The sequence below is a fragment of the Pithys albifrons genome, chromosome 4, assembly GCF_047495875.1.
Source record: "Pithys albifrons albifrons isolate INPA30051 chromosome 4, PitAlb_v1, whole genome shotgun sequence".
Taxonomy (NCBI): Eukaryota; Metazoa; Chordata; class Aves; order Passeriformes; family Thamnophilidae; genus Pithys; species Pithys albifrons.
In genome coordinates this window covers 50,906,740-50,934,565 of record NC_092461.1, presented here as the reverse complement: position 1 = coordinate 50,934,565, position 27,826 = coordinate 50,906,740, and the positions used below count along the sequence as shown (strand labels likewise).

Below are 27,826 nucleotides of genomic sequence, written 5' to 3'. Positions count from 1 at the left end.
ACTGATCCTGCTGGCTTTCACTGTTTGACAGAGGCTTGGCATGATCTGTGTTAAAATGAGCTCCTCTCTAAAGAGCTGTCCATAGCTTCCTGAAATTAATTTTTGCTCTGTAGTCTACCTTTGCATGATAAAAGATCAAAGAATTTCATATTCATGCAATTATGTTTTGTAGCTCAGGACCTTTGTGCTGTGGAGAAACATGCCTGTGAGCAGATTTGTGTGAACACACCTGGGTCCTACGTCTGTCAGTGTTACGAAGGGTATGAGCTTGATGTAAATGGGAAGAATTGTGTCGGTGAGTATGAGTTCAGCAATTCACATTTATCTCTTGACACAAACCAAAGTGAAATTCAATGAAAATGAGTATCCACTTTAGCCAAAGACAATGATGGGAAGTTCTCTTCTCCTAAACGAGAGGTAGATGAAGAAGAACAAATAATTGGCATGTTTGTAGGCCTTTACTGATAATAAATGGTGTCTTGGGCAAATTGTTCCAACCAATTTCACACAGAAAGTAACATTGCTGTTTTAAAACAACACACAAGATGTTTCAAAGATCCATGTAGGTGCTCAGCAATGTGTTGTTGTGATGTGTGTGGCCGTTAAAAACAAAGCCAGACAAAGTCAATAACTCTTCTTCAGGCACAAGTCATATATGGGAAAACCTGAAAGTGGACAATTTCTTCATTTTTGCCATTGATTTTATGATCTTGTGAGGAGAGATTTCAAACTTCTTTTTGGAAGATGGCCTTAAGGAAAGTTTAGCCCCCTTAAGAACCCACCTACTCTTTCCCTTTAATTTTTGCTATGAACAATAAAGGAGTGAATATCAGCTCTAAGAATTTCAGCTGAAAAGAAAGAGTGTAGAAATATGGTACAATAATTTTTTATCACAAAACATACTTCTCTATTATCATGTAAGTATCTTACTCTTCTTCCCTGTTTATACACAGTAAATACTTTAAGTATAATTTTTTTCACTATCCTATTCACCTTCTTGTAAACTTTTCATCTCATGCTACATTCTGAGAAAATATTGTTTTCTGGTATCCACCACAAAAAAAAACAAACCCTAAGTGAGACCTTGATGAAAAATTGCATTATTTGTTAGGTATTCTCTTCAGGCAAGCACTTAAATGGATGCATAGTTTTAGACACATATTGAAATCCTATGGAGATGAATCCCAGTGAGTCCTTGGCCTCAAGTCTCCCACAGGCCACCACAATGCTTTTGTCCAACACCTTCTTTCTTGTAGTTATAAAACAACTCTAACATAATGCATCTCTCTTTTATTGCCTTCACAGAGCTCTTGCCTTGTAGATAACCCTGTTTTGTATGTAAAATAGGTGGCATAGTATGGAACTTTCTGCATGGAACTTCACATAGGACATGCAAATGAGGTTTTGAGCTTTTTTAAGCCTAGAATAACACGTAGTTTTGATGAACATTCATTCTGTGCTTACTCTTCAGAAATGTTTACTTTACTTGTAGCTTTAGGGTTTCAGGATAGCAGTGTTTAAAGTTCTCAACTTAATTTGTCCTCAGCATAATTTGGCCACTAATATACCATTTTAAGAATCTGCTTTTTGAAGCCAAATTGTTTTGAAAATGCAGATCATAATGGTTATTTAGGCAAATTTCTGGCTGAAATTTCTACATCTACACTGAGGTTCATCCAATAACCTTTGCTAATCTCCATGACCTTTACTTGTGTTAGGATAAAGGGTATACTTCTCTGCTATTTATTTGACTGTATCCTGAGACAGAAAATCTGTAACTTCTGTTGGTAAGTTCTTTCATCTTCAATTCTTTCCTATCATATATTCTAATCCAAAATATTCATGCTTAGCTGCTGTTAGTATTTTCTCTCTAGTAAGTTGAAGAGTCCTTGATAGCCCAAGGTATTCTTGCAGAGAAGGCACCTACCAAAGCATCATTCTGTAGAACTTCTTTGTATGTCAGATCTGATATTATCCTCTGTAATAAATAACAAATCTATTGCTGCTATTAAAAGCTTCAAAATATTTCTATGCCATTTATTAAATTTCTTGCAGTGACATTGGGGTTTTGCCTGGTCATAGCTTACAAAATCTGGAGAATGGTGTCTGGAGGTGTGATACATCTTTGACTTTTTTCCTACCTCTTCACTAACTCTTTTTGGCATGAAGTGATACAGGTCATTATAAGGTCTGTTGATAAAATTTAAAGATTTAATATTCTCTTTTCAATTTTTTTAAAAATACAGATTATGCATGGGTTCAATATCTTGCATTTTATAGCTGTTTTTCTTCTCCACTTGATTTCTATTAATTTGTACCTACTTTAGGAAAAAAACCATAAATTTGAGCTATTCATACAAATGCAATATTTAGTGGTATTAATAGGGATTTTATAGCACATTATTAACCATTCTATTATCAATTTTCTTTTGTGTTTGCATTTTTGGCCATTTAGCTTTTTAATTTCTTACTGATGTATGAGAATGGTTCAATGTATATTAATTATGCTTGACCCATGGAGAGCTTAACTTCTCTGCATTTCCTGGTAGGAAAAGCTTGTCTGGGTAGTCTGTGATTTTGGTGGTCATTTGTCTGCAAATCCTATTGGTTGTCAGTCTCCAGAATTTGATTTTTCAATTTTGAACAATTTGAGATTTTTGACGAATATGCTACTACTAAGAAAGTACAGCTTCTGCAGATGTGACCACCAGTGAATAATCTCCCTTGCTGGAAAATCTTGTATGTCTAGCACTGAATCAGTAGTGATAACTCTCAGTTTTTCTTACTCTTAAGCATTTTAACCCTTCCTTTTGGTGAAGTATCTATTATCGAATGAGCAGGATCAGAAGAAAGATTTTGATGTGCACATATATTGGAGACCACTGAGTACAATAACAATTTTGAAAAGGGCTGTGACTTCATTATAGTTACTCTCTCCTCATCCAGAGAACAAAGAGAGAATTTCAATGGGAAATATGCATTGTGGTTCTTTCAAAGAGCCAAAGGTTTCCTTCTAAGATATCTAAGACTTAAAAAGTTTTAACTCCAGCAAAAGCAAATGAGAAAGTGCAGATAACTAATTTTGCAGGCACGTGTATTAAGATCTTTCTCATGGTCTAAATTAAGGATCAAGGGTGATATTAATTGCTTTATTTGACATATGTCAGTCAGTTACCTGAATGGCAATAGTTAAGTAAAATCTCACAGCCAGAACTCACAATGTGAGTCACATTCAAAGTGACCACTGAACAGTCAACCACTCTGAGTGTTTGCAACACACAATTTATGGACAAATTTGTAGACTACATAACATTTGAAATTGTCTGCTCAGCCATAAATATGGCTGGCAGAGCACTATCACTTTGCCTTTTGTAACACCTTTTCATGTGAACAAAGTCCTGACATTTGAAGTTTGGTGGTTATGAGCCATTCTTTCTCCATTGTGCTGCTGGACACTCAGTCCCTCCGCCTTCTTGGTGGTGTTGGACATGCTGCCTTCCCTTTCCTGGCACTGGTGCTAGACTGTCTCTGTATTGGGCTGTTGGGCTTGTGTCCTCTTTACTTTGGCAGCTGTCACCTCTCTACAGTCCTGGCACTGCTAGATTTTTTTGGATGCTTTTTAGATTCTTATGAGTCTTCCATATGTCTGTTCTAATCTTCCCTCTTGTTCTTTTTCATCCTCCTTATGCCTTTACTTACTCTGTCATCTTTTCTTCCTACTCTTTTTTCACCCTTCTCCTTGACTTCCTTTGTTCTCCTAAGCCTGAGTAACCTATATACACATCATAGGAGTTAAATGACTATACAAGAGAAAGGTGAGCAATGCTGTTCATAGTTAGAGAGGGCAGTGTAAGCACCCAGAGTGCAGAGCTGGTAACTGGAAGTACAAGATTGTTCTCATCATTTACTAATTCCAAGCAAGAAAAACAGGGCAGAACAAACATGGGGAGATGATCACTGAATTAACAGTTTGCTCATTAAAAAGGACACTATTTCATCATTTAGAAAAGCTTCTTATTCTAATAGACATAACAGTAAAAACAGTGAGATCTCTAAGGCTTCACATTCTAATGTATATCTCATGACTCAGTATAGAAATATGAAAATAATGAAATTTCTACAGCTTAGGACAATATTATTCTGCTTTGCTCCTATACAAACTGTGTATATTTTCTGTATACCAACTAAAGGATTACAGTACTTAAATATAAGAAATAGAAATTTATATTTTTTCTCAGTTTTTTCAGGAAAATTAAACTCCATCAACAATTTACCTACTTGCTGATAGGAATGCTGTTGACAAATATCCCTTCTAAACAAATAACACTAAAATGAGACATGAAGCTAAAACGCAAATGAGTTTATAGGTCTATTACTAGTGCCAGTCTGCAAGGCTAAGCCTGTCTGTACTTAGTGCAATTTATATACAAAAAATATTGAAAAAAAGGAAATAATACTTATCTCCAAAAACAACTGTCAAGAGAATGTTTTTACTTCTTAGCTGTTAATGGAAAGACATTATTTAAATTAATATGCTCATTGTTCATGTAGGCCAACAGACCTAATCCTGTGAGTAAGAGGTCCCCAGAAGGCTATAAATGATAAAAGAAAGCCTGGAAAAATCAGTTATTTGTCTTCTGCAGAAAAAAATCAGGTATATACTTTCCTAATGTAGGCCTGGCAGCTTCTTGGGGAAGAGGACCATCTTTGTGACTTATCTTTAATTTCTTCTAAGACTTTTGCTGTGAAGACACAGCTTAACATGCGAAGAAATGTAAAAAGAATCCTTTCATTTCTTCAGCACTTTTAATTAGGCTTGACAGAGTAAACTCTGGAGTATTACCTTATTACTCTTTGGCAATCTAACTTGTAAATATGGATTTGTTTAATAAATTACTGGATTTATGAAAGAAATGACTGCCTGCAGTATTTTATTTTTTTTCTTCCAAAAGGTGTTATATAAGCAAAATGTCAGTAGTGAATATCAGCCTGAAGCTCTCAGGCTTTGTAGTTGCAGCTGCTTTGTATAGAATGAATCTGGAGTACATTAGAGGGAATGAATGTGCTGTGACAGTCCTCCATGCAGAAGATATTGCCAAGGTTCTCCTATACACTCAGGCTACAGGAGGAGCTCTTGAGAGCTAATACAGCTGGGGGGGGGGGGGGGGGAACTAAGCTAAAATAGAGCAGTTCCAGGATTGGAACTTGAGAGACACAAGACAGAACTAAATCAAACACACTTTTCTGCGCCCTGGCCTACAGTGTGAACATCTGGACAGAGTTACTGACTGAGACATGGTTTCCAGATCTGAGAAAACATTTTGAGAAGATTGTTGACAATCTGAGAGTTGATAAATGTTCAAAGTTGAGAAATGATCCAGGGCTCATATCAAATATGATTTACCAATTGGTGTTGAAAGTGTGTTACTTTTTGCAAAACAGCTTTTAAGGACAGAAATTATGTCAACTTTTCCTCTTATTTTTATAGCCAGTGAGTGCAACTAGTACCATGATATCTATGCATAATAGTTCTGGTATTTTTTCTAATTGCACATGTTGGTCTTGTTCTTTTCCAGTTGTGGACTACTGTGCTTTGGATAACCAAGGTTGCCAACATGAATGTGTTAACACTGAGGACTCCTATTACTGTAGATGCCACCCAGGCTTCATTTTAAATCCTGACAAAAGAACTTGCAGAAGTAAGTTGTGATAAGGTTTAATTATGAACAATTTGTACTTCTTCTGTCTTGAAGTTGTCAGCAGTAGTGCTCCCCCTGGTCCTGGGAATGCTGAGTAATGCATCAGGTGTAGAAAATGTTGGAGTGCCCTGGAACCAAGGGTCTTGAAATCAATGCAGATTGTTTGGGGGAATAGTTTGGCTTTTGAGCGGAGACACTAAGGGTAGGAGTCTCTCCTATGAACAGGAAGCTTTTATCAGGAAACCAGGCTTCTTCTCGACAGTAAAAGGCCAAAGCTTTGTCTTGCATTATCTCTTTCATTATTCTGATCTTTCAGTTAGAATAGCATCTCCATGGCTGGGCAAACAAATAAGTCTGTATAAGACAATTTATAATTACTTTAGTTTGTAAGATGAGCTATAATTATGAGTAATGCCACAATCAGAGGAAACATTGCAGTGTGTTTTCTGGTGGATTTTTCTCCAGAGTAAATTCTTTGATAGTGTGACAAAACTCTGGCAACATCAGTATCGTCTACCAGGTTTCCATGTTTCCACCAGGTTATAGTATCTTTCTGGCTTTGCTTGTTAGTTGTTGATCAAATTTGATTGATACCAGGTTAACAAGCTCCAGAATCACCAAGTTAGGATTTGCACAGGGGACCTGACATTTTCCTCATGTCCGTCATGAATCACTCAAGCCACAGATGATGATCATTGTTCCTTGTTATTTCATCTGGCACTAACAAGAAGGGTTTAGCTACATCATCTTTCTAATGACCTATAAGAAATAATTGCAGGCCACAGTTACATACCTTCTTTTTCACCAAAGTCAGTAACACCATATTCCTCAAGCTCCCCACACAAGTGAAGAGTCACAGCAGTAGATCTCTGTTGAACCCTCTTAAGCTTAATCCTTTTAACTTGGGTTAGAAGGGAAGGGATTATTCCGGCACTGGACAAACTATGTCAACTGCTGTCTCCAGCTGGGCCTGGCAGTAGCCCTTCAGAACATGACCTTCAGGCTGACTTCTCACCTTGACCATGGTCTTACCCTGACACTGTGGACTTGCCCAGCAATCACTGGGCTGTGTCTGATCCTGGCTGCCCTCGCCAGGAGTGGCCTCACCTCATCCTGACATGCAGGCTGACTTCCTGGCTGGACCTCAGACCTGTCTCGGCTACATGTACCTATCTGATGGCCTGGACTTCTTATTACACCTGGTACCATTTGCAGGCCTGCCCTGCTCACCCTGCTTGGGTTCTGCAGGGCAGTGCCTGTCCAGCAAAGCCCCTCCCCTGCATGGCTGGACTATCACCCTTAGCCCCTCAGGGCTCTCCCTCCCTTGGGAACAGCTGGGTGTGCTGCTCCCTGACAGCAGGTCACTGCCCAATCTGTACAAACTGTGGGGTCTTTCCAGCCCAGGCGCAGAACTTTGCAACTCTTCTTGCTGAACTTCATGCAACATTTTCTGGTCTACTCATCAAGTTTATAAAGCTCCTCTGTATTTACATTTTGTGCTCAGTTTGCCTGGATCATCGTCTCTGGCCTGTGACACCCACAGGAAGCTGAGGGTGCACTTTGTGTCATCATCTATGTCACTGATGAAGGTGTTCAGCATTGTGGCCCCCGGTACTGACCCCTGTGCCACTCTGGCCATTATCAGCAACCAGCCCGACATGAAGCCATTGGCCGCTATCCTTTGAGCTGGTAGCCAGGCAAATTTTCACTGCACTTAACAGGTCTTTCTTCCAGCCTGCACCTCCTCAGCTTCCAAACGAGAATGCTGTGGGATGCAGCAACGAGAGCTTTATAAGTGCTGAGGTATTCTGCATCCACAGATATTCCCTTATTCACAGATGCAGTCATTACATCATAGAAGGTGAACAGGTTGTCCAGGGATGGTTGATGCTTAATCAATCCATGTTGATGATTTCCAATAATCTCCTTGTCCTTTATATATTTGGAAATGGATTCTGAGAGGATGTGCCTCATGATCCTGGGGCTGAAATAATGCAGATTGGTCTACAGTTCCCTGAGTCTTTCTTCTTGCCTTTTTTAAAATACAAGTGTTAACATTAGCATTTTTCAGTTATCAGGGACCTCTCTTGGTCCCTGGGAATTTTGGTACATGACAAGCAGTGGTGTCTCATCACTTAGATCTTTCTGCATCCAGAGGTGAATACCAGTCATCCCTTGGAGCTGTGGATATCCAGTTTCTTTAAGTGGTCTCTTATCAATGTGGCTCTCAAACTGTACAGGTACATATGGAAACCTGGGAAGAGACTTTGTCTATGAGAACCAGGAATTAAAAAGGGTATTATTTTTTCAGCCATTTCTGTAATGCTCATCACTATGTTGTTCCCTCAGTCAAAAGACCAGTATTTTCTATGACTTTCTTTTTGCTACCAGCATATTTGTAGACTCCCTTCTTACTTCCTTTAGTGTACCTCAGTAATAAATAGTTCAGCAGAGCTTTGGTTTTGTTCCAAAATACCTAATGAATGCTTTTATATTCCTCTTTTTTTCTTGGTCCTTTTTTCTCCCTCTCCTATTTTCCATCTTTGTGTTTTAGTTCACTGAGAAGCTTTTGCTCTTCTAAGTCAATTTTCCAATACAATGGAATGGTTTGTTCAGCTCTTAGCAAGTTTTCTTTAAAAATCTAGCTCTCTCATTGTTTCTCTTGTTGGATCCCTCCCAGGGGACTCTTCTAAGCAATTCCCTGAATAAACTGAAATCTGAGCTTGTAAAATATGGAGTCAGAATGTGGCCATTTCACCCCCCAGGCTTCTGGATTGTGAGCTCTGTCATCTCATGGTCACAGGACCAAGTCAAGAAGAACACCACCCCTCGAGAATTGGTGTTAGGGAGTTGTCACCAAGTCTGTGTATAATGTTCCTGAGTTGCCTGCACAGTGTCTTACCCAGTGTCAAATCATGATGCATGTTCTGTGTCTAAGCATAAGTAAAACTTACAATCCACTTTTCCTTAAACTTGTTATCTTCCAAGCCTTGGTATTAAATTAAAACATGAATGAAAGAACTGTGTAGTTCTTAAGGCTGCAAAAGAAGAGATGGCATGAGAGCTCTTCAGAGCAAGTGTCCCTTAGATCCCATGTGTTATGAATCATGCTGCCTTTAAGACAGCATAAACAACACAAAAAACTACAGATCACTGGATTAAAAGTGTTTATGACTTTAAAACTTTTAGCATAAATTTGTACATATTTGGCTAATGTACTGAATCTCAGGGATGATGGCCAACTCACCAAGACTTACACACATGCCTCACCAGTTCTCTGCATCAGCAAGCAGGCCTGGGCCTGGGGCGCTGACTCCTGAGTTCTCATGATTCTCAGAATCCTGGCTTTCCTTTCAAAAATAGAAAGTAAACCTTTATGCTCATGGCTGCAAAAGTAAAGCTTGGAAATGTAAATGTTATGAGTGTGGTCATGCATATCTGACAAATGTTTTCTCTGGGAATTACTCTAAGCTTCTCAGAATAAAACAAAAGGAACAAGGCTCATGAAGGCAACCCTGCTGACACCAGCAGAGAGCTCTGTGGTTGAACGAGAGTGGCAAATTTGGTTTAGCAGTGAGGCGAGTGGAAGTCATTTGAGCTAGCAACTATTAAAGGGACTTTTACCACTCTTGCTGCTCTCAAGAGCACACAGGGAAGGTTTTGCTTGTACTTAGGTTTGCTGAGTCTCAACTATTGCTCATCAGGGAAGGGCCTCTGTTTCAGTTTGGGCTGGGGTGGTTCACGTGGTTTGTAGCTGGTAGAGGTTTTCTGTTACCATCCTTAATCCGGATTGTAATAAATGAAGCCCTGTGAAGTGTATTTTTAGTATTCCAAACATGGTAGTCTCAAGGTTCCAAAAAAGATGATAACACGTACTTTTCAACTGTTGTGGTCATGGGCTGTGCAGGAAAAATCTGTCCTGCACACCTGAACAAGCAAGGATTTGAGCAGGTCAGTGGGTAACAGCAGTGAGTAGGTCCAGAAGGCACACGGCTATACTCCTGTGGTGCACACACATGGCTTTATGGTTTCTGTCCCTTCAGTGTACTCTCAACAAACTGTATTTTCTAATTTTATTTTTGGTAAAGAGATAAGATATCTGTGTGTTATGTATATGTGTATGTGCATACGCTGTTGAAAAAAGCTTTGCTAAAGGAAATGTTCTATTAACATGTGAAGTACTGTTCATAAATTATAAAATAGTCCTCCTGAGTTTTCTTAGAAAGTCACATTCTACGTTATTTGTCCCAAAAATATAGAGTGGTTATTATTGCTAAGGACCTTCATCATATATGAAGGCTCAATTGCATTAATCTGCCACAAATACAAGGAAAGAACAGTCCCTTCCTTAGGAAAACAGTTACCTCTGGGAATAATAATTAATTAACTTCAGGGAATAATAAAACCACCTCAGTTTTCAGGTTGTGTAATGAGGTATTCAAAAGTGCCTGGATTGTTTTAAGGTGTAATTTACTGAACTTGTGACTTGTTTACCTATTTTTACCAGTGCTGAGGTGTTAAAACCATTTTTCACTAGTATAATCTAATTAAGTCCACAGATATAAATGATGGATAGACACTGCATCTAAGTGAATGTCAGGTTCTTTAACTTCATCAATAGTAATAAACACTGTGTGGCAAATACCTTGTTGCTGAGTGCACAATTGCTTTCCTTTCTAAGGTACTTTACACACACGTGGCAGCTGTTTCTACACTTCTCATCTTCTCTTCCATGAGCATTTCAAATGGAAAAATTATGAAGCAAGGACTCAGAGCTGTCAAAAACATCAGTGCTCCTGGTGGCCTGGTTGTCCTGCTTTGATCTAATGAACAGCATTCAAAAGCATGTTTGTATGTTTATTACAGGTTTTATCTTAACTTGCTTTGAGTGAAATAAAGAGGCAGTTTTGATGAGGCAATATATAAGGCTTAGATGCAAAATGTTAAGAAATATTTAAGGTTCTAACTTCTCTACTGCATGAAGTAGTTGTGTTCTTCAATAATTCTTTGAAGTATACATGTCAGGTGTACCTCAGTAAAGAAGATACTTGGAAAAAAGAAACATTTTGTTTTTGTTGGTGGAAACAATATGGTAAAAGGTCAGAATGTTACCTAAGGAAAAAAGGGGCTAAGTAAAAGAAAACAAAGTGACTAATTTTTACCTGGTTTATTTCTGATTTTCTTTATCTAGTTTATTTCTTATATTCCTCACTGCCACAATTTTTTTTCCATTTAGGACCAGACTATTGTGCTCTTCAGGACCATGGTTGTGAACAGGAATGTGTTAATACAGATGATTCCTATTTTTGTCAATGCCAAGAAGGGTTTAGACTTAATCCAGATCAGAAAACATGCAAAAGTGAGTAATCCTTTGGACATAACAAAGTCTATCTGCTTTTATTTCTTAAACCTGCTGTGAATTGTTTCCCTTATGAAAGAATGGAAGCTTTCTCTATAATTAAGACTGAAACAAATGTTTCTTTGTAAACTTGAATTTTAACTGAGCCAATCATGCTGGGAAAATATACATTTTGCTGTTTTGTAGACTGCTTTGTTTATTAGACATTTTCTGAAGAGTTTTATGGAAACCTGAGGATTAATATAGGAACCAAAGTGACTTAAAAATAAGTTCATTACTTATTTGAAACTTTCTGACCTTGGCTTGTAGTGATACAAATAGCTTTTAAATAAATTTTAAAAAAGTCACCTTGATTTGCCCAGTTGGTTTGGCCGAGGACAGATGCATTTTATTAGCTTGGGAACATATTGGATAAGTAGCATAGCTATCAAAATCAACTTAAAGTTATACACAAACCCCCACAGTTTCCTAAAAGAATTGTAAAAACAACCTGAGCAATGTCAGGGTTCTAAACCAAACACACATATTATTTACTTTAAAAAGACCTTAGTGTTACTTGTGCTTGAGTAGGGGCCTGAAATCTCAGCAAATTTTTAATGTACTGTATTAAAGTTCAGGGAGAATATATTCAGCAAAATGAAATACCTGGATCTGGTGACTCTGTTGTTGTGGGGGGAATTGTACTGCAGGTATTTTATGGATAATAAGATTGCTTGGAGCACTTTAACTGTATTTCTAGACACTCATAAAGTGTATCTGGGTTTAAAATTGTGTATTCTCTCAGCCTTAAAGATGCATTCTCATGAAGCATTTTTCTCTTCATTGTGCTGTTTTTACAGCAATCCATGCTACTCTAGTTTTTATTATCTATATGGTATTTTAATCCATTCAGGTTTTTATAGATTGGATAGCCATGGTGGGCAAAAGAACAGCATTGTGTAGACTATTTATTGCAAGGATGAAATTGCAAATTAAAAGCAAATTGTAATTCTCATTTCGGGTATTTTTACTTGGAGGGTTTTGAATTTGGCTGTACATTTGGTGGTGCTTCCAGGATTAAGCTCCTATTCCAAGTCTTGTTACAACAAGACTCAGTTTGTAAAATAAAGCAGAACATTTCTGTATATGTCCTCTTCATAAATCAGTGGTGCCCAGCACCCAGCATTCCTCCTTCACCATGGTGTCTGACTTCTGATGACTACAGGAGGACATCTGTGGGAGTCAAAGTGAAGCCTTATATAGCTGAGTATTTGCAATCTGCTCTCAGATCCTCAGCTCACTATCAGCTTTAGTAGGCATTTAAAGCACAGAATCCAGTATTGTTTAAAAAAACTGAGTTTTTCTAAGCTGTTTTACTTCAGAAATCCTTATGGCTGGCTGCAATTCTTCACTGTTTCTCTCTTCACAGAAGTAAACTTCTGTGCTTTAGATCAGAATGATTCCTGTTAACATGAAACAGTCATTTGTGTCATGTCATCCTGGATACACCCAACAACACCATGGCATTACGTGCAGAAATGAGTGTGTCTCATGAACTACAGTAACTAGTTTACTGCAAGGGCAAGGTGTGAACAGAGTGAGAAAATACTCCTGGGTCCCTTTTGAGATATTTCTGAGTCATGCAAACCTATGTTATTGTAAAGTCCACCACAAGCCAGGCCTGGTGAAGTAATGCTATAGTAAGATCCTTGCAATAGGGAATGGAAGCATCATTTTCTCCAAACCAAATAACTGGGGAAATGTGTTCAGCCAGCGTGTCCAACACAAAGCCAGAGCTTTGCTTGTTGAACATCTGCATCATTGCTATGGGCTGTGTAAACTGCAGCACACCTGCCACTGCTGTATGCTGGTATGTGGAGATATGCAGAGACCTACCTCTTGTACATGTTTTCACTTTCAGTGATCTGTTCAATAAAATGTCCTCTTTTAATGAGAATGTTGCTAAACGAAGGCTCAGTGTTGCCCCAGAAAAGTCCAGCAGCATTGTCCACTTGACATCACCCAGTTTTTAAAAGATAGTTTTATTGCAGAGAACCATTTTGCATATCATCTAAAATATCAGCAGCATTTTTCCCTGGTGTACTTATGATATACTTTTCCAAAGGAATACTCAGTCACTGAAATTTTAGAAAAATTTGATAGGACAAGGAATACTTTTTTAAAAATAAACTGTGATAAAGCTGTATTTAAGGTAACTTGGATGTGTTGCAAGACCTCTGAACTCTATAGCAATTATAGCTTTAGACTATCTCAAGCTGAATATCTAAAAATTAGTATATTCCAAGACACTGTTTTGAAAAACAGTCAGCCTTCTCCAATCCCTTCCCCTACTTACATTTTTTTTTTACACATGTAATACAGCACACATGATGACCAAATTTACAGTGATAGTAGTTTCTAAAGCCTGGTAATCATCACCTCTGTGATTACTGCACTCTTTGAAAGAGTGTATTACAGGATTCTCTATGAGAACTCAAGGTATTTAAATGTTAAAAACTCAGGTTAGTTGTGGGTGTTTATATTGTAAAAAATAGTGCCAAACAGATGCAATTTTTCACAGACAATATGGATATTTTCTCTTTTTTTCCCCCGCATTTTTTGTGTACTCTGAGAAGTTACACAAGCCTCTTCATGATGATGTGAACTCTTGGAAAAATGAGAATTTTCCAGCTGGAACTTGCTTTAGCTAGTAAAAACTGACACCTCAGCTTCATCTATTCAAGCCTACGTTGTCTTTCTATGTATGATGGTAAACCTGGACTGATTACTGAAAACTTGTTGCTTAGTTAAACAAACCAATAAACAGAAATATTTAGAATTAAGTGATTTTACATTAAGTACAGATTTTTTTTTGTGTAAACAAATTGCTACAGACATGCCTGCTCACATCTGTAAATGATTTGCAAATGGAGATGTGTGAGACTGTTTGTGTCTGAGGGAACTTCACTACTTTTGATCAAGTTAAGATAAAGTAGTTCAGGCCTATATAACCGAAAATAGCCATTAACAAACCAGTAGTAAAATATTATGAGGAAGCTCAAAGTTTTTTTCCTAAAATGTCCTATTTCTATATTCACAGAGTCACCAAATCACATAGTACATCTGCAAGTGCAAGTATCTCACTCTACTCCTTTGCTGTCCACTCTATGAGGCAATGTATTTTTTAAACCCAATTCACACCTCTCTCTCCCACCTTTCATCTTTCACACAACTGGTTGCATACAAGGCTTAAAAGAAATACTCTGTTTTATCTTGCTTGGAATAGGAACAAGAAAATCAAACAAATGGAACATGTTAAGATACTCTCACACTCATAATTTGTATCTGTGCCCCACTAGGGCTTTAACTGCTTGAACCTGTTGGCAGGTCAGAGTTTTAAACTGGTGATTTCTTATCCTGTTGAAAAAGGAATTTAATGTTTATAAAATAATCTGAAAGCAATAATTTCTCCTTACACAGTTACTAATATTTGTACATGCTGAGAAAATTTTATGGTGAGCAAAAGAGAGAGCCTTGCTTTTTAAAGAAAGAAAGCACGACTCAGTGGGTAAGACCAGACTGGTCTTCAAGGTTCTCTCTTCACTCCACTTTGTGTTAGTTCAATCATATTGGGATTTTTGGCAAGGGAGATCTGCACTTCGCCGAGTCTGTAACCTACCAAGTGGTGGTGGTGTATTAATTTCACTTAGGTGTTGTTAATTAGCTGAGGTTACTCAAGTAGGTGGGGATACTTGCATAAGTAAAAAGCTGTACTGATCTTTTCTCCTTGCTTTGCAAAGGCATCGTGTACTAACTACAGTGTTGTAGTTTATGTATCTAAGATGCCAATGTGATTTCTTCAATCATTAACACAAATCAATAGGAGTGGACCACTGTGCTGAAAGCAATCATGGCTGCGAGCAACTGTGCCTAAATACTGATGACTCCTATGTCTGTCAGTGCTCTGAAGGATTTGTCATCAATGAGGACCTAAAAACCTGCACACGTAAGTCTTGTGAGAACCTCCTTTATCTCAGCTCACCTGGGAATAGTTTCTGTTTTCATACAGGGAAGAGGACACACTTTCAATTCATTCTTATAGTCTGCATTTCAGTAATACTTTAATAATTATTTGAAAACAGAAAGAGGGACATGATTTAGGAAAGAATACTTGTCACGATAACTGTTAGTTCTCACATATTCACAAAAAGTTTTGGAAGGTCTGTTCATCCCCAGGTGCTGAGGACAGTTTTTCAGCCACATAACAAATGTCCTTGCAGGTTCTCTGGACAGAAATGCTCTTCAGGCAAACTGCATCACCTTACCTGGGGCAGGGGGAGAACTGAGAGTCCCACTTGGAGCTTTACATTTATCATGGGGACCCCTAATAAGTGAACAAAAGTTGTCCTGACAGCTCTCCAACCTTCATAAATCTGATGAACATTGAGAATTGTTGCAATTCCACTAATAGTTGAATTGCCTCCTTCACTGGAAAAATAACGTGTAGAAAGGGCCAGGAAAAGAGGAATGTGAATGCATTTTGCTTGTTGACTTTTCTTGGACCTCTTTGATGAGAGGGTTTTGGCCCCTTTTTCCACACATTTTGGAGGTATGTTATTTTTCAAGCTTGTTGAGTGTTGGAGCAGCACCAGAATTTGCCCTTTTTCATGCACTCAGACAACAGTTTTAAGAGAAGTCAAACTGCAAGTCCTCACAAAAATTATCTCAAGCAAAGTGACACAAATCAGCAAAGGCAGTTTGTCTTTGTATTTAACCTTGTCTTTACCTTCATATTAACCCTTTTAGCCCCATCCAATACCCTTGCCGGACTTGGCTTCTGTCTGCCTCTGCAGCTTCCTGGAAAGAGCCAGACAGTACTTTAAAAGCAGAGTGCACATGTAACAGTCATAGGGTCTACTAGAAACAATTTATCTAGACATTTATATGTAAAACAACTGAATAGATAGAGTCAAACTCCTCCCATATATATTTAGCCAAGAAATTTGTCCTATTTCTGATCTCTAGATGACCTGTTGAAACGTTGTTAACATTTTTAGACTATCATGAAGAGAGTTTTGTCACTTTGCAATTTCCTGAATGAGCAGTTAAATGGAAGGGATTAGCTTTTAACCTATGCCACTCCTAGTGGGAAAACGTCTGGGACATTCTAGTGTCATATACACCGGTGCTAGGATCTTAAGAGAGCTGTGGGAATGCCTGAATGGTAAACAAATCTATACTCTGACAACTAATTAGAAAAAAAATGAGTGTGCGTAGCCAATAATATCAAGTGCTGCCTGCAAGGTCCCAGGAGCCCTATGTCCTTATGTTACAGAGAAGAAATAGTTGGGAAATCTGAGATGTAAAGTGGACCATATTTGACAGTACTTGTTGTTTACAATTCTTTGCAAAAGCTTGAATAGTCCAAGCCAAATCCCACTGACGTCTGAGAGGTTTTCTGTTTGCTGCCACAGGAACTGAGTCAGGTCCACAAGTGAGTTCTGGGGTCTGCCACCTTCACATCAGACCATTTAGAGACTATTTAAAGAATGCTCTCAAGGTAGCTTTTATGTATTTGCCAGTGTCTTTTTATAAAATCATTACCAAAGTTTAGTTTTGTTTTAATTCACTTACTAAGTTCTGTTTAGCTGTGCTAAGCATAGAAAAGTATGGTTTCTCAACTCTTCTTAAAGCAGACTATTAAAAGTGCATCACTAGGCCCTCTTATGTTTTATTGAATCTATATATATATATATATTATCAGATGAGAAACTGAATTATTGTTTAAGCAGTTCACTGTATTTATATTTACTTGCTTATATGGAATGCAAATGCTAGAGGTGAAAAATAATTGATTCATTATTGGTTAAATTTTTTTCATAATTTCAATTGCTCCTACAGGAGTTGACTATTGTGCCCTGAGTGATCATGGCTGTGAACATTTGTGTGTAAGTGGTGAGGGATCTTACACTTGCCAGTGTTTTGAAGGGTACAGGCTCCGTAACGATGGGAAAACATGTAAACGTAAGTTATTATTCAGCAACTCAGAGTCTAATATTACACACATGAAGAAATATTTAAGGTTGGTTTGTTCCCTTAAGTTGCAGTACAATGTAATTTCAAATGTTCAAGGATTTCAAGAGGTCATATTTTCACCTTTGGTGTCATATTTGCCAGCAGTATGTCAATATCTTGGATATGCTAAGGCATCTGAAGTGGTACTGAAGACATACTTTAGGCACATGAATCACATCCTAAATGTCTGCCCCATTTAAAAAAGTAGCCCTGAAATTGGACATTTGTGGATCCAAAACTATCCAAAGCTGAAACAACTGTAATTTTCTTCTAAAATCAAAGCAAAAAATATATAATATTTCTAAAGTCTTATACAACATGAAGTGTGCAACATTATTAATGGAAAGTTCATTGTCCAGCATGGGATAAGAATGATTGCAAGAGATATCACAATTGCATTACATATTTGACTACATTACACAGTAATGATGAGTGGCAGATACCAAGAAAAAACTCACAGCAAATTTTTGTCAACTTTTCTAGCTCTAGTGATCCAAGAAGAATCAGGGATAATCAGAAAAACACATAGGCATTAAGTATTTTGTAACTGTAATCCCACTAATACCCACAGATCTTACCAATATCTGCTGTTAAAAAATGTTAACAGAAAAAAAAAATTAAAGGCACACAGATATTACCGTGACAAATTAAGAACTCCTTATTCTTGTCTGGTGTTTCACAGCATCACTCTACTTGTTATTCCACACAGAGACATAAAAGCAAGACTTTATCTAATGTTAATTAATAGATTGTGTTTTATTTTATTTTGAGGTGCTAATTGTATTTAAATTTTGAACACCTGCTTGCCCAGTTGTAGCTGATGATATTCCAGAATTTCACAGCAGGATCATATAATTCGTCTTTCTAGCTGCCCTTAAAGACTATATACACCCAGCTTTTGTAATCCTACTTCACAGAAAAAAATTACACACACCTTCCAAACTTAAGCACAAAACAAATAAAGAATAAGTGTTTCAGGCTTGAGCAGGTTCATTTCTGGAGATAAAAATATAGCGATAGAAAAATCTGTTTCTCCCTGAAAGTTTACTGTGGATATGGGATTTATGGTCCTTTGGAAATTGGTATGTGTCAGTAACCTGCAGAGTAGGGACATGTGAAATTTTGCAAACTCTAGAACTGGAACAATGTACTTTTCCTTAATAGTAAGGTTGTAAAATCAGGAGGAGAAATATGTATTTTTTGTTACAACAAAAAAAGAGAGAAGGTGCTGTAAGTGATTTGCAGGGTTGAGTTCAGCATACCAGAAAGGACATTCAGTAGCTGGGAACTGTAAGACTTTGAACATCTTGCCCTTAACAAATACAATTTTTTATATATTAAATTATTCCTAGGTAAAAATGTCTGCAAATCAGTCAACCATGGCTGTGAGCACATTTGTGTTAACGCTGACAATTCCTACGTCTGCAAGTGTCGTGAGGGGTTTGTGTTGAGAGAAGATGGCAAGACATGCAGAAGTGAGTGACTGGTATCTGTTGAACATTTTTGCATGTGCATCAGGCAAGGAAAGAAAGGGGCTTTTCACTTCTTACTGGAAAGTAAAAAACTAAAACTTACTTTCAATATCTACATTTCTGTAGCATGTTTTTATTCAAAACCTACATTTATATCAATCATTCCCAGGACAAGACATCTGCAACTTAGTCAGCCATGGCTGTGAGCACATTTGTGTGAATGAAGATGACTCGTATGTTTGCAAGTGTCGTGAGGGTTTTCTGCTGAGAGAAGATGGGAAAACATGCAGAAGTAAGTATTGTGATAATTAGTCACAGACTTTTATCTACGGTGTGTAGATCCATATAAGGGTTCAAACAAATACAGCAACAGTTTGCTGTTATAAGAGTAGTATTGTTATACCTGCCAGAGAAGCTGTGGAAAAAATAATGTATTTTAATAGCTGAAAATAGATAGACCAGTCCTGTGGGGAGAGGCTGAGGGAGCTGGGGTTGTTTAGCCTGGAGAAGAGGAGGCTTAGAGGTGACCTCATCACTGTCTAGAACTACCTGAAGGGAAGTTCTAGCCAGGTGGGGGCTGGTCTCTTCTCCCAGGCACTCAGCAATAGGACAAGGGGGCATGGGCTCAAGCTCTGCCAGGGGAAGTTTAAGCTGGATATCAGAAAAAAATTCTTTCCAGAGAGAGTAATCAGGCATTGGAATGGCCTGCCCAGAGAGGTGGTGGATTCCCCATCCCTGGAGGTTTTTAAACTGAGATTGGACATGGCACTGACTGCCGTGATCTGGTAAATGGACTGGAATTGGAGCAAGGGTTGGACTTGATCATCTTGGAGGTCTTTTCCAACCCAATCAATTCTATGATTCTATGATTCAATGTCTAGATAGAAAATACTCAAAATTTTTCAGGTATCAAGAGTTAATAGTGTTTGCTACCTAAATTTCTGGCCATTTATACCAATGATGTCAGTAGACCTACTAAAAGCTGTTACTTTTCCCTGCATGATACACTCACTGTGGATGTGCTTTAACCAAGTATCATCAACTGTTCTCAGATAAAGACATCTGCAGTTCAGTTCACCATGGCTGTGAACACGTTTGTGTTAACGCTGATGAGTCATACATCTGCCAGTGTTATGAGGGATTTGCACTAAGGGAAGATGGAAGAACATGTAGAAGTAAGTATCCTTTTCTTTAATAGATTTCCTATATAATCTGTGCATTTGTGAACATGTTTTAAATATGGCAACCTTATTTTTTTAACAGATAAAGATGTTTGCAATTCTGTTGACCATGGTTGTGAGCATATTTGCGTGAATACTGACAGTACATACATTTGTCAGTGCTATGAGGGTTTTGTATTGAGGAATGATAAGAAAACGTGTAGAAGTAAGTTATTTTATGTTACTATATTTTCATACTCAGAGACCTACTAAAGAAATATATTATTTAAAGTCAGGTCTTCTTAACAGAAGACTTTGCTGGACAAAGAGGAGAATAAATTCTTTATTTATTAGGAGATTATTACTGTTAGTCTTTAAAGCTTTTAAAATGTTCTTATTCACCAAACTGTAGTAAATAAAATCTAAATTATTCCTAGATAAGGACATCTGCAAATCAGTCACTCATGGGTGTGAACATCTCTGTGTTAACAATGATGATTCATACACTTGCCAATGCCATGATGGATTTGAACTAAGGCAAGATGGGAAAACATGCCGAAGTAAGTATTTTATGAATAAAAGAAGAAATTTCATTTTACTTTTATTACAATATCATTCACTGATTCATAGTGGCCAGAATGGATTAGTTTTCTCTATTCGTGAGACTTCAGTGAATTAAATTTTGTTTGAACTAAAAATACAATTCAGAAAATCATCCCGTTCTAAGGGTTGAGTGTAATTTTAAAAATGTGAACTTTCTTTCTGGATTAAGTACGTTGAGTTTTAATCTTGAGCATATGATGTTGCTGTATTTTATTTTCATGGGTTGAAGCTCTAATTGTCACTGTGTTGCTCTGTGTATGTTCATGCAGATCATGACTTAACCCATTCCTTACCTTAACCTCTTAGAATGTTCTTTTGCAAATAATAAGCAAATGAAACTCCTTCAGGCTTGTTATATGTTTTCTAATCTTTTTATAACTCTCTTCTTGCTCCCCTAAGATGTCTGCTATTTATCAACATCCTTGTGGGGACACCACAGTCAAACAAGTTCTAACAGGAGACGTAGCAGGGTCCAAGGCAGAGGAACAATAACCCACCTAATTCTTATTTGAATCTACCTATCTTTTTTATTCTATCTTTTATGACAAAAGATAGCATTAATTTCTGAACAAAATATTCTGCTCTCACTTATGTTCAGTTAGTTATCTATCATGATCATAAGTTGTTTTAAGATTCTCAGTTATACAGGTGTCCCACATCCTGTAAGTACAGCCTTCATTCTGTATTTCTAAGCGTATAAGCTTAGTTCTGGCTATTTTAAAATATATAGGATTTTTTGTTCTCCAGATTCCAAAAAGATTAATGTCTCCTTATATCAGCAGCTGGTCTATTTCTATTTGCCATTCTCTCAAAACTGTAGTAACCTGATTATTTTGTAATTTCTTCTGGGCTATCCATGAAAATATTGTAGAAGAGCAGGGCAAATTCTTAGAAAGAAAGTAACCTGATGGTCCCACAGTGACAATTGATTTTTAAGACCTCCCTAGCCAGTGTTAGTCCCTATAATGTCGATTCTATAGTCTGTTTCTTTAATCAAAATAAATACCAAGACTCCATTGTATGAACAGTATGAGCTTTTATGAAACAGCCTCATCATCAATTAAGAAAGATATTTATTTAGTTTTTCAGGATCTATTTTTCCATAACACCAAGTTGATTGATACTAATTCTCTTTCTTTGATTTTACTCTGAATCAAGTTCCACATTATCTGTTCCATTAATTTAATGCAGATCAATGTCAAACTGACAGGCTTACAATGAACTTACTTATCCTTTTGCACACTGGAACAATAGTATTTTTTTCAGTGTGCCTCCAAGGTGTACTTCAGACAGCTTTTACACCTCTTTAGTGTAAAATTATCTGGAGTTACCGCTTCAAAAACGTGTGTGTCTATACTGTGTGCTGTGTGACCCAATTCTCAGCTGATGAAACCCTTCCCTCGGACAATATCATCAGTAGTCTGTTTCACAAGTTCAGATCTAAATACACTAGAATTTTTAACATTTCTGCATTGATTGGCAATTCTACCATTTCTATCTATTAACAATACCTTGTTAGAATTCTTTTAGTTCCTAATAGTATTTAAATAACATACTTATGCTACCTTTTATTTAGTTGGTCATGCAATCCTTTGTCCTCAGTGTTTTCAAACTCCAGATATTTTCATGTTGAGTTAATACTGTGCCTGTTCTTTCTTTCAGTCATTATTCAAATCTTACACCATTTTCAACTTCAATTTCTAAGTTTTTTAAGTACTCTGGCATTCTTTTTAGAAACTTTGTCTCTTTCAGAGACATTCTTTGTATGACTACATTTTTGGGGAGTATGTAGTAAAATTTGACTTCTTCTTCTTCCTATTATTATTATTATTATTATTATTATTATTATTATTATTATTATTATTTCTTTTTCCCCTCACCTCCCCGCCCCATCACATCTCCAAATAGTCTGGCTCATATTTGCTTTCAGCTGTGTAAAATTAATCCTTTTGAATAACCCTATTCAAACATAACAGGATTCTGCTGTTGGTTTATTTTTGTTTCTGTTTATAAACAACAAATTGTGTAAGTTGCAAACAACTGTGTATAAGCAGATGCTAATTTTTACTTACATTATAATTCCTTTTTTTAACACTATGATGGGATCTAGTTTAGATTGCCATGTCTTAAATGTAATTCAAATTGAGTTAGAAGATTGTCTTATGTAGTAGTTTTTGGAATTTTTCTTTTGGCATCATGAGGCCTTCAGGAAATTTGGCTCAGATTGAAGTTCTTGGGAAAATACAAGGTTCTCTCCACTATATATTAAACCTGAAGAGTCAATTTGAACTTGGCTGTCAGTACTGTTCCACTTTTTGTGTGAAGATAGTTCTCCACTAGAAACTGAGAATATTTTATTCTGTGGTGCACTGAAAAAGAAACAGGGAATGCTCAGAAATGGCTCCACTTTTTTTTTCCCCCATCTATCCTTCTTGAAGAGGCTTTAACCCACTGTTTAACATTGCAGTCACACGAATCCTCCCATTAATTCTCAGCAATATCAGATAGATTTTATTCATCATCTCAAATAAGTAATTCCTAATCTTTTTGGGTTTTTTTATGCAGACTATTGGCACTGATATAAGCATTTTAAAGAATTAATTGTTAAATCATGTCCTGTGGTGTTTTTCTTAATTTTGTTTTTACAAGCATTAATTTTTTGCTAAATGACCATAATAAATTATTTCCTTCCTTCACTCTTAATGTAAAGTCCTCCTCCTTAATCTAGTCAGGTTAGTCCTAAAATAATTTACCATCAGTTGGAGGCCATCCAAACCATACAGTTCCTCCTGCTTCGATGGTAAAGAACTCATGCTCGAGGTAAGTTAAGCTGCCCATCATTCGACTAGCCAGAGATTTGGTTTCAGTTTGCAGGCTTCCTTCCATCTTTCTTTGCTCATGGGATTACCCCCACAGTATTAGTATTGATAAAAAAAAGTTTAACTGGCAAACCACATTAAATGTTATCTAACTATTCCCAGGCAAGGATACTTGCAAATCAGTAAACCATGGCTGTGAACATGCGTGTGTTAATGCTGGTGATTCATTTGTTTGTGAGTGTCAGGAGGGATTCCTGCTAAGAGAAGATGGAAAAACTTGCAAAAGTAAGTAGTCTGATATTTATCAGCATACTTTCTGTCTGCAGCTCATGTTTGTGTAGAAATGCATTAACCAGCAAAAGCTGTCATCTGTTTGCAGACAAAGATCTTTGCAAATCAGTCAACCATGGATGTGAACATGATTGTGTCAATTCTGGTGATTCATATATCTGCAAATGCCATGATGGATTCCTACTGAGAGATGATGGGAAAACCTGCAGAAGTAAGTAGCATGAGAATTTAATTTGATGAATTACACACATAATCACAGCCTCTGCTGATGTGTGCTGATACCAACTCTCCTGTTTGCAGGCAGGGATGTTTGCAACTTGGTCAACCATGGCTGTGAACAAGTCTGTGTGAATACTGAAGATTCCTACATCTGCCAATGTCATGAAACATTCATACTGAGGGAAGATGGAAAGACATGTAGATGTGAGTAGCCTGAGCTATAAAAGTATGTTATTATTTGAGGCTTTCGAGTGTTGGGACTGTGAGTGTGTGCACATGTGTATGTTTGTGATTACCAACAACTTGGGCTTGGTAAAAAAAGACACCATCTCTCCCTAATGTGCCTCACCTCACGAACACCATCCACTCTTCTCAGATAAAGATGTTTGCAACTCGATTGACCATGGCTGTGAACAAATTTGTGTTAATACTGAGGATTCCTATGTTTGCAAGTGTCATGAAGAATTCATGCTGAGGGAAGATGGAAAAACTTGCAGGAGTAAGTTATTTAATCTGTGTTTTGTACTTCCTGATCTGTTTATGAAACACCCTATGCAACAGTAGTGTGTTACTTTCGTCTAATATAGAATCAACTTCATGGAAGTGAGCTCCTTCATGGCAAATTATTTCCACAATTTTTATATTTTGTGAAAGTTATTTACTTAGTTAACTGTGCTAAATACAAGTTTCATTATTCTAAGGTAAGAATGTCTGCAAAACAGGTTGTGAACATGTCTGTGTTCCAACTGATGATTCGTGCATGTGTCAGTGTCCCAAGGGCAAGACGAAAAAACATGCTGGAGTCAGTAGATGAAACTTTTATGGGAATCTGCATTTCAGTCATAAAAGAAATAACAGACTTAATTTCACTCAAAGCTTGTTCATGACAGTTTTGCATTTGAAAAATAGTCTAATAAGGAAATTCTCTTAAAAATTCTCAGATAAAGACCTATGCAAATCCATTGACCATGGCTGTGAACATGTGTGCATTAATAATAACAATTCATACAGCTGTCAGTGCCACGAGGGTTTTGTCCTGCGACAAGATGGGAAAACGTGTCGAGGTAAGTAACACATTATGTCTGTCAGACACTCCTGTCTGGCATTGCTGCTTTCATGAACAAAGATGTTATACTCCTTTGTCATATGTTGTTCAAATATTATGTTTGGAGTCTCTGAGTTGATAAATATGTTAAATAGAATACAGAAAAATATTTCAATTTTTCCTAGAAAAAGATGTCTGCAAATCAGTTGACCATAGCTGTGAGCATATTTGTGTTAATAATGATGACTCATACATCTGCAAATGCCAGGAGGGATATGTACTAAAAGAGGATCAGAAAACATGCAGAAGTAAGTACATTTTATTCAGAAAGCATTTGCTTCTTTGATTTCTAAAATTAACTGACCTCACATACAAAAAACCCAGAGAATCATAGAATGGCCTGAGTTGGAAGGAACCTTCAAGATCATCTAGTTGCAACACCCCTGCCATGGGCAGGGACACCTTCCCCTAGACCACGTTGCTCCAAGCCCCATCCAGCCCAGTCTTGAATACTGCCACAGTGAGAATACTCTCACTTCAAACATAATATAATATTTGAAAGCCCAAGACATATGTGTGTGGTGGAAAATGTCTCAAACAATTAACCTGATGCTCTTGTAAGCAAAAAGCTATTAAATTAGAACAGCTGTTTTGGCATAGCGTCAAGTAGAATAATAATTCTTTCAAAACATCAGGAAAAAAGCCAAAGTGGAATCTTGTTATCAAGGAATGTGCACTTTAATCAGATTCATATACTGTGGATCTTTTATCTTTATATACTGTATTTTAAAATACCATTAAATCCATTTGCTTGTCTTCCAACGTGACATGCATTTATCTCATCATCTCCTAATTCTTGGAGGAGAAATTCTTACTGCAGCTCAGCAAAAACATTTTATTCCGCTAGAAACGGATGCCTTAGTTGAGGAGAGTGTGATTACCCAAAGAACAGTAGCCCGTTTGTGGCTGTTCTCAATCCTAACTAAAACCATGCACCATGAACTGCTGCCCCATCTTGACTTACAGAAAGAGATGGAGGTGTTTCTGTTATTTTAATTCACTGTATTTGCATCACCTTAGTACATGTGAGGCATCTTTTTCTCAGATGTCTGCAGGGTTGAATTCCTGGGCAGTTTTAAAACAGATATTTTCCAGGAAGGAAACTCCAAACTTTAAAGCTGATAATTCCTTATTTCTTCATTGACTTGGTAACAGACTTCTCCAGTAATTTCAGCAATCAGAGTAATTTCTGCTGCACAATTCTCTTTTGTATAGTGCTTCCAGCATTCTTCCTGTACAAAGATCAGAGATGAGTGGAGGTCAGAGTTTATTTGATTCAGAATAAGAAGCAAATCTTACATTCCTTAGTATGGCAAATTCTCCCTGGAAGTTTCATCAGTCAAACAGGAGCTAAGCATCCCTGCAGCTAGCCCTTGCACAAAGCACACTAGTCTATGCCTGCTGAAGGCAATTGCTTTCCAGAACAAAAAAACCCAAACCACCTGGCAAAAGCAGCCTGCAGCTTCACAGGCATTCTCCAGTCCCTAAATTCCCTAACTTCATCATGGATGCACAGTGCCTACAAACTACTTTGATTTTTGCATGTGCACTTGCCAAAAGGTATGAGAACTCCAAATTTGTCAGTCTTCTGACAAACTCCCAGCTTTAATGGGTAAACCAAAAAGGTTAATTGCAGCAATACATAAGCCTTCTAATCACAAGGTTGTTAGACAGTTACAAGCAAAACAACCCTTATCTAACCAGTTCTCTCCCCTGTATTTTTTAACTATTTTTCAACTTCTGCAGTACAAGTGCAGCTTTAGTAATTCTCTTCCATGTCTCTCAGTGCTGCTCATCTACACAAACGCATAGTCAACATACTGGCTTATCCTTGGAAGAAAATTGTGGCACTGCTGTTTCTGTATCCTAGCTATGTTCTTCAGTTCTCTCCACTTAACAGTCATTCTTAAAATTTTCTGATTGTTGCTGTATTTTTAAGAGTTGTAGTGTTCTGCAAAGCAGTATGTCTCATAATTACACACTGTGATTATATTTTTGTTAAACTCTCAGTCACAGGCACACTCTTAGCTTTTGATATAGACTGTACAAAACATCTTCAGACATACTGACCAAAATTGGACAAGCCAAGAACAGGGTACTTGAGATGATCTCTGAGTTATGCAGTCTGTAGGTATCTACATCCCTTTCCCAGCTTTGTGAAGCTTTTTCATGGTCTGAACACTCTGCTGCTCATTTCACAGGATGCACTGAAGGCCCACTTGACCTAGTGTTTGTGATTGATGGATCCAAAAGTCTCGGAGAGGATAATTTTGAAATTGTGAAAGAATTTGTCTCAGGAATTTTGGATACACTTGAGATTTCACCCAAAGCTGCTCGAGTTGGTTTGCTTCAGTATTCCACAGAGGTTCGCACAGAGTTTACATTAAGGCAGTTCAGCTCAGCCAAAGACATGAAGAAAGCTGTATCACAAATGAAATACATGGGCCGAGGTTCCATGACAGGACTGGCGCTGAAGCACATGTTTGAGAGAAGCTTCACAGAAACTGAAGGAGCAAGACCATTTTCAGCAAACGTCCCTCGAATCTCCATTGTGTTTACGGATGGACGAGCCCAAGATGAAGTCTCTGAATGGGCTACTAGAGCAAAGCAAAATGGTAAGTGGAGATGTTTTTGATGTTTAATTCTAAAAGGCAAATACTGTTAGAAATAAGATGTAGTATTGTTTGGATGTGCTGCAGTATGTGCTAGTCAAGACAGCATTTGCCATATGAGTCTGGCTAGTACAGTGACCACTGTGTCAGCCCATTGGATCGTTGGAGTTCGCAAGAGCCTTTGCTGCCAGGCACGTCTCATTCCTGGAGAGGGATCCGTGGGGAGGTCTTATCACTGGGGTTCTGTGCCATGCCCAGGTAGTGGTACTACACACCTGCTATGCCATGCAGTGCCCTGAACATACCCACTAAGGCTGGACATTTGATACAGAGAGCTGGGATCTTCTTCAAAAATTCTAAGAAAACAATAAAAAACCCCAACCTAAGCTGTCTCTTCAAAATACAGAAATCTATCCTCTTGAGAAATACTATG

The 27,826-nt window shown here is 37.5% G+C and overlaps 1 protein-coding gene across 5 annotated transcripts in view; it reads left to right on the top strand.

The window, feature by feature from the left end:
* Positions 1-27,826, top strand: part of MATN2 (matrilin 2) — an 82,102-nt gene that overhangs the window by 43,604 nt on the left and 10,672 nt on the right. For 3 of the 5 annotated variants that reach the window (XM_071554107.1, XM_071554102.1, XM_071554104.1), the window contains exons 5-21: positions 173-295; positions 5,577-5,699; positions 10,936-11,058; positions 14,921-15,043; positions 16,939-17,061; positions 18,465-18,587; positions 18,754-18,876; positions 19,637-19,759; positions 19,848-19,970; positions 20,182-20,304; positions 23,329-23,451; positions 23,546-23,668; positions 23,758-23,880; positions 24,053-24,175; positions 24,618-24,740; positions 24,907-25,029; positions 26,983-27,396. In XM_071554107.1, the coding sequence (XP_071410208.1) occupies positions 173-295; positions 5,577-5,699; positions 10,936-11,058; positions 14,921-15,043; positions 16,939-17,061; positions 18,465-18,587; positions 18,754-18,876; positions 19,637-19,759; positions 19,848-19,970; positions 20,182-20,304; positions 23,329-23,451; positions 23,546-23,668; positions 23,758-23,880; positions 24,053-24,175; positions 24,618-24,740; positions 24,907-25,029; positions 26,983-27,396 (2,382 nt within the window). The remainder of the gene's footprint in view (positions 1-172; positions 296-5,576; positions 5,700-10,935; positions 11,059-14,920; positions 15,044-16,938; positions 17,062-18,464; positions 18,588-18,753; positions 18,877-19,636; positions 19,760-19,847; positions 19,971-20,181; positions 20,305-23,328; positions 23,452-23,545; positions 23,669-23,757; positions 23,881-24,052; positions 24,176-24,617; positions 24,741-24,906; positions 25,030-26,982; positions 27,397-27,826) is intronic. The other 2 variants (XM_071554105.1, XM_071554106.1) reach the window with 2 other exon arrangements.